General features: G+C 42.8%; 1 protein-coding gene across 1 annotated transcript in view; it reads left to right on the top strand.

The window, feature by feature from the left end:
• Window positions 1-626: 626 nt before the first annotated feature.
• Window positions 627-7641, top strand: part of ZNF292 (zinc finger protein 292) — a 101408-nt gene continuing 94393 nt past the window's right edge. The window contains exon 1 of the mRNA XM_036765783.1: window positions 627-794. Within this exon, the coding sequence (XP_036621678.1) occupies window positions 627-794 (168 nt within the window). The remainder of the gene's footprint in view (window positions 795-7641) is intronic.

The raw sequence follows: 7641 nt of genomic DNA, 5'->3' as shown, positions 1-7641 counted from the left end.
ACACTGGGCAATTCACTTAACCTGTCTGTGCCTCAGTTTCCTCCTCTGTAAAATGGGAGGCCTGGGTGAGATGGCCTCCATAGGCCCTCCCTGTGCTCCAGCGAGGGTCCGATTTTGACCTGTGCAGCACGTGGCTCCCACTCTGTGGGTGTCACCCAGGGGCCTTTTCACTCTTTTTCTTGCCTTGCCTCTGTCCTGCACATCGTTTAACTGAAGCCAGCGGCTGCGCACAAAACCCTCTCGGGCCTCAGTGCAGGGCCCGGCCTTCGGGAGGAAAAGAAAGCGAAGCCTAGCTCGTGGAGCTGGCGAGGCAGGCTCTTTCCCCCTTGGGGCGATCACGTGGTGGAGGCGCGCGCCAGGACGAGCTCAGCCCCTCCCCATTCCGGCCCTCGGGGCCCATCCGCTAGGGGAGCGCGGGGTAAGTCAACCGCCATCCTCCGCCTCCTCCCCCTCCCTCTCCCTTTCCCCTTCTCTTCACCTCCCGGCTCCCCCGCAGCTCCCCCGCCTCCTCCCTGACAGTGTACGTGCTCGGCGGCGTGCAAGCGCGCCCGGCACGTGACCCCACCGAACGTGGCATTGTGTTATCACGTGACCCAGGTGCGTACGCGACGGAGCGGGGTGTGAAGATGGCGGACGAGGAGGCCGACCAGGAGAGCCTCAGCCGAGGCGGCGGGGGCTGCGCCGCGGAGCTGCAGCGCCTCGGCGAGCGGCTCCAAGAGCTGGAGCGGCAGCTGCGGGAGAGCCGCGGGACGGCCGTGGAGGCAGCCACCGAGTACTGCCAGCAGCTGTGCCAGGTGAGAGCGCCCCGAGGGCCCCCTCCCCCCTCTCCCCGCCCACCCCCCGGGCTGGTGGGGAAGCGGGTGAGCGAGAGGCGGGCTCGGAGCGATCCGCTCTGCCTGGGGATCTCCGTGGCCGCAGCCACGGTGAGGGGGGAGGTGAGGCGGGAGCGAAGCTGCGGGGAGAGCGCCTTTGTGTGGCGGCGGCGGTGGCAGCGAGGACTCGCGGCCGTGTGCTGGTGCCTGAGGGGGGAAGGGGGGCTGTTGTCCAGGCGGAAAACGTCCCCCGCTCCCTCCCCCCATGGGTTCGGGAGTGCGCGGCGGGCTAGGCGGGAGGGATCTGGACCGCTGCTGAGGAACCCTCCCCGCCTTGTTTCGGGAAGGGGATAAGGAGAGCTGGGCTGCCTCCGCCGCTGCTTTCTCTCCCTCGACCACTATAGCGCTGCTCTTATTGTGCTCCTGGGATTACCGCGCCCCCCGTTTCGGTTTCCCTCCCTCCCGGGCCCCCGCCCCCTCGGTCATGGGCGCCTCCACCACCACCCCCCTTCCCGGACCTAATCCGGCCCGCCCCCCCACCCCGGCCCGGTCCTCGCCCGCCGTCTCGGGGGCCTTTGTTGTGGGAGTTTCGCCTGCGGACTGAAGGGGCCTTTGTTGCTGGTCGGAGGAGCTGTCCCCACCGACCCCTTTCAGCTCGGCCTCCTGTTGGGTGAGCCGGTGAGAGGGGCGGGGGTTGGCCCTCCCGCCCTGGCTGGCTGTGCTGCTGCTGCTGCATCCCTTCTCCAGTACTGGGGCGCGTAGGGGAGGGAGCTGTCCCAGAATGGGTTCTACCGGGGAGGGAGTAGTGGGGGGGAGCGGGGGAAATCCCCGTGCGGGTTTTACCCTTGGAATAAAATAGTCCACTTTACCAGCCATTCCCTTGTGGAGCTAGAGGCTCTTTCCCGTTAGGCTCTTAGTAGAGTGGCAGACCATTGTTGTGTACTTTTTACCCTGGGCAGTTTGAGCTTTTCTCTTCCTGTTACGTGTGAAAAACTGCTCTCCAGTAACTGCTTTCTAACCAGAACTGGAAATGGAGCAGCATTGTCTGTTTATGCTAGTTAGCAATGCAAGGACAGAATTCTCGATTAAGGAAAGGGATTCCAAACAGACTTTCCCTGTCATCTCTGTGAAATATTTAAAATAGTCGCTGTGTATAAGTAGGAGTATGCTAGATTGAGATTTTTAATTTTAAAAGAAAAAAATTAGAAGTCAAGTCACATGTAAGATGGATGATTTCGTGAAAATGTTTCTGGAATGTCTAAGATTCTCTAACATAATGGAAAATTCTTATGAAATAAAGTCTTCGTTAAATTTAAGGTCCTGATCATTTCTGTCATTGGAAGCGTTCACCCTCAACATTTAAAATAGATATCATGTTCACTTTTTCTTCTTTTACATGCTGTAAATGGAAGAGTCTAGATAAGTCCAGAGGCATTTACTAAGCACCTACTATGTGCCAGGTGCTGGGGATACAAAGAAAGGCAAAAACAGGAAACAGTTCCTGACCTCAGAGAACTCATAATCTCATGGGTAAGACAGCATTTAAACAACGAGGTTCAAACAAGACATCAACAGGACCAGTTGAAGGTAATCATAGAAGGAATGCTCTAACATTAAGGGGAACTCTAGCAAAGGCTTCTTGGAGAAAGTTGAATACTCAGAATGTATAGGCTGTAATGTCACAAAATAATTGAGTTGCTAAATCTTTGATAAAGCATTCTGAACTTAACTTGTATTTTTGCCTAGATACCCAAAGACTTCATCCTCCACCCTGAATTTAGCCTTACATGCCAGATGTTGGCATAAATGAATGATAAAGTTAGAGATTAAACCCAGGATTTAAATATATACATATATAAAATATATATGTATGTGTTACTCCTTTTGCTGAATTTGCCAATGTTACTTAACTGTATTACTTATTTTCATGTTAATTTGGAAGAAAATTACTAAGAGGAACAAACCTTACAGTAGACTTACAGCTGAAAGGGACCTGAAAGGGTCCATCCCACACATGAGAAAACTTTGACAGGCAATTTCCACCACCACCCCAAAAAAGAAAAGGTTAAATGACTTGCATAAGGTCTACACAGATTGTAAGTGATGGAGACTGGATTTGAAGTCCTTTGACTCCAAATCCAATCCTTTTTCCCATTGGATCACCGTTTCTATAAGAAAAAGGGAAAGGTATCGACAACTTTATTGGATGGTATCTTTACCAAGTAATATCTTCCTCTTTGTGCACCTGTTAGGTAACACTTTGCTGTAAAAGTGGAAAAAAGAATGTTAATGGGTGAGAATTTTTTGAATTCTGCCTTACAAATAAACAAGAGTCAAACAAAATTCTTTGCTTTTCTGAGGAACTTTTTCCTCAGCAGAAAAAAATTGAATCCCCCACTCTCAAGTTGTATATAATTAGCCCAGTATCTCAACTAAATTGTTTGGGTTTGATTTTTCCAATGTTGGAGTTTGCATTGTGCCATGCATTCTAATCTCTGTTTTAAGATAAGGAAGTTGCTGTCCAGAGAAGTTAAGTGCTGTATCTCGGGTCACAACTGAAACTAAAACTGAGTTCTCCAGACTCCCATCTAAATTGATTAAACATTCAAGGTTCCTTAAGGGTTTCTGGGTTTTAAAAAAATATATTCTTGTATGCCATACCTTTTCTCCAGTGTACTGGGTCACCTGCATTATTGGAATGGTCAAAAAGTGTATCTGATTCTTGATTCCATCTTGAATATTTTCAAGATTAGATCTAAAATAAAAATTGCTGGCTTCTTCTTTATTGATTCCATTAAATGAATGGAAACAATACAATAAATTCCATAGTTGCTTCTAGTCATTATTAAATGGCTATTTGGCTATGAAATTAAGCATTGTGGTGGTTAACATGTCTAGAGTTTATCAGAGAGTAAGAATAAGGATGATTTGGAATACTAAAGACTACTGCCAGTGTCTTGGTTTCTGATCTTGAGTGTTTCATTTAAATTTTCTAATTGAGCTTTCCCTGTTAAACCAAGGTATTTTGTGATGTCAAAAATGAATGTTTTCAAAGTGCAGTGGGCTGCTGAGCTAACACCTTGTTCCTTGTCGTTTGACAGTGCTATCCTATAATTGTCATTGCACCGATAAATTATGAATTTTTTCTGAAATTTTTTGGTGTGTATATATATCTTCAGTAAAAAAGGGAGATTTTGGGGAAAATAGTGAAAAAAAAACCCACAGGGGAACTCCCAAATGTTCAAATTTTCTTATCAGGGTAAACAAATCAGTGATGATGATTCTTTGATATCTGAAGTAATAGAAAGAAACTTCAATATATTCAATAGATAGTAAAGCTTCTTTTGGTTGTCCAATTATCATTTGACAGCTAATCTGTGTTTTCACACTAAAAACATGTCCTACTTTTTCTTGTTTTAGATGATGCCTTAAACTTGGTGAGGGGGTAGAGGAGAGGGCATGGGCCCCAAGTGCTCTATTTCTGAGAAATGAACAGCTTATATTTCTATTTAAAGGTAGCTTGTCTGAGTACTTAGGGTTTAGAGCTGGAAGAGACCTGCCTCATGATATGTGCTCAATAAGTATTTGCTGAAGTTGATCTGACCATGTTATGATGCCATTAAAAATGGAATCATATGGGGAGGATGAAGGTGATCAAAATTAATTAGTTGCATTTATTTGTGTCTTGTCGAAATAAAAATTTGCAACGAAGAAGCAAATTTTGAAGCACAAAAGTTCTGAACATAATCTACTTATTGTTGAGGCTAGAAGTTGCCAGTAATAGAAGTCTATGGTCCTTCCGTGACTGGAGACACATTACAGCAGACTAAGCAGTCTTTTATACAGCTACTTTTACAACTAGGATTGTGATTAGTCTATATAGAGGTGTGGAGTAAAGCTATAGGGAAAGCTTATTTTTGGCATAATCATGGTGATTTGCAAAAAGGGTGTTTCCGAAGTCCATGGCAAGGAGAAAAAAGAAAATTCGTCAACATTCTCTGGAAAGTCCTGTGTCATCGAGCACATACACCAGAGTGGTCCCCTACTAGTATGGCCAGGCAAAGCATCTTATGACCATGAGTCTGGCTGTAACCAAGAGAAGTGGGAAAGTTAACTCATAAAGAAGTCATACCTCCTAATATTAAGTAGTCAAATTCTCCTTCAAAGCAAATAATACATAACAAAGTGGGGTATCAATTTGCAATTTTACATTTCCCCCCTCTGATTCTGTGGAGTCAGATCTCCACTGAATTATCATCTGTAGACCAAATTGATATGATCAGACTTGTTCAGCATCTATTAGAATTAAATTAGTAATGGAGCAATGGAAAGTAATAATTCCAGAGTTCAACATTTTATTCAAGGCTAGCCAAGAGAAGTTTGATTATTACTGGTGCTGGTTGACTGTTACAAGTGGCCCAGCAAAAGATGTTAAGTCTCTCACGTCTGCATGTTGTGATGGTTAGACAGGAATAGGGTTCATAGCATTGTCAAAAATCCCTTGGTGGCAGTTCCCTTCAGCAGGCTAGCTTTATAGGGAGATTGGCATATGGGAATGGTGGAGGTAATGATACAATGATCAAGTGTCTTCCCTAGTAGCCCACTCCCAATGTCCATTTAGTCCCCAATTGAGTTTCAAATGTCTCAGATATGTGTGTTCCCTTGGAAACAACTTCTCTTAAGTCTCATTCTGTATTAGGTCTCAGTTACTGAAAGCTATGAAGGTGGACCTTGATGGAAAGACTGGTTACTTACAAAGATTCCTAAGTGTTTTCTACTATAACCCTTTCACAAAATAGATTCTAATACAATTTAGTAACTAGTTGAGATGGTGAACCATAGAACATCAAATTGGGAACCTACATTTGCAACTTCAAGGGAATTTATAACCTAAAGGAAAATAGACCAATGTATGTTCCATCAAAGTCAAGTGTCATCTTGTTCCTCAAAAAAAAAGTGCTCCATTTAATTTTTAAGACCTCAAAAAAAATTGCATTCATCTTCATTTATCTTAAAATTTTACATTCATCTTCATTTATCTTTATCTTTCTTTACCTAAATATGAACCAAATTCATTCCCCACCTCAGGAAGCTATTATGATCATATTAACATAACAAAAGGATGTTGTAGTAGCAATGTCCTAAAAATTAAATACCCTATCAAACAGTCTCTATTATTTGTAACTCAAATGACAATATAAATTTGATTCTTCAATATAGTCATACTGTACTAGTATATTATTCAATCAAAAGCCACCCATAGGATTTAGCTCATATTTGTTACAATGAAAAAATGAAAAACATCATTATAAACTTGCCCTTATCAATGGAATTTGCTATGTGAGGAAAAAGGGAGGGACATAGCCATATCACTACTGTTCCTTAGTTCTGTTTGATTTCAGGTATAGGTCCTAGTCAACAGGCCCCACAGAAAGGGTCACCATGAGCCACAGGGTATCATATATCATAGCCAAGCTCAGATATACCTAGGTGGGAAAATGTCTCGTGTACCAAGATGGGGAAGCTAAGTCAAAAGACTCCTATTTTCACCTTCAAAAGGTTGTTCTCTTGACTTTCCCAGAGACAGATGTCCACCTGTAACAGCCCTCACACTGTAGGAGCACATGGCATTTCTGGTGAATGATGGACTTAGTGGCCTCTTGAGAGGTATTGGACAGTTTCTTGTTTAATTGTTTCAGTCATGTCCACCTCTTCATGTCTCCATTTGGGATTTTCTTGGCAAAGATACTGGGTTTGCCATTTCCTTCTCTAGCTTATTTTACAGATGAGGAAACTGATGCAAACAGGGTTCAGTGACTTGCCTGGGATCACACAGCCAGTAATGTGTCTAAGACCAAATTTGAACTCAGGAAGGTGAGTCTTTTCTGACTCCAGGCCCAGCATTCTATCAACTGTGCCATGTAGATGCCCTCATTAGAGGTACCTGGAATCAAAACTTAACATAGCAGCAAGTTAAAATCCCAAGAAACTTCTCAAGCAGCAAAACTTCACTAATTACAATTTAGGGCTAGGTTATTATTATTTTTCTACTTAGTATCAGGACATTCTATTGATCTTCTATGTAAGAATAATCAAATCCTGGACTTGTACTCATATACAGTGAACACCAGTTCGCACATACAGTGAATAGTTGGTTAAGAAATGTAGCTTTGCTGCATACTAATTATTAGCAGAAACAATTTTGTGTTTTTCCTAAATGTTCTTAAATAAAAGTCACTTATTATTTAAAGTTTAACTTGTAAATTTCTTGCCTTTGGCTGGGAGAGGTCTTAGTTCCTTAAACTACAGCACTACATGCTGTCAGCAGAGCTGGTGAGATCTTATCCCTCACAGAGAAAAAGATCTAAGAGGATGTGATCACTCTCTACTCCCATCAGTGAGTTATTAGTATTTTCTAATTTAAAATGCCTTATTAAACAATTAACAGGTTTCAAACATAGTAATATTATGTAACAGATATATTTATAATCTCACAGCATTCAGATTAAAAGGGAAAGGAAAATAACTTGTTTTAACATTTTTATCAGCAAGAGAAAATTTTGCATGCCCAATATCCTGTTTTTAAAACATGAAACTTATTACTAGTCTGATAACAATAATCCAGTGCATTTTTATTTATCTTACAGAGGAAAATCATTCATCTTATCATCTTTGGTATTTTACTAATCATATCCAATGACATCTAAAACCCAGTATAAAGCTGTCCAATATGGAGTTAATTAAAGTCAATTAAAGAAGTAACAATAGTTCATTTACATAGTGCTTACCACATTGGAGACTTTTTTCTAGTTCTTAAAGATTACTTTAA

The sequence above is a fragment of the Trichosurus vulpecula genome, chromosome 7, assembly GCF_011100635.1.
Source record: "Trichosurus vulpecula isolate mTriVul1 chromosome 7, mTriVul1.pri, whole genome shotgun sequence".
Lineage (NCBI taxonomy): Eukaryota > Metazoa > Chordata > Mammalia > Diprotodontia > Phalangeridae > Trichosurus > Trichosurus vulpecula.
This window is presented reverse-complemented; position numbering and strand designations above follow the sequence as displayed.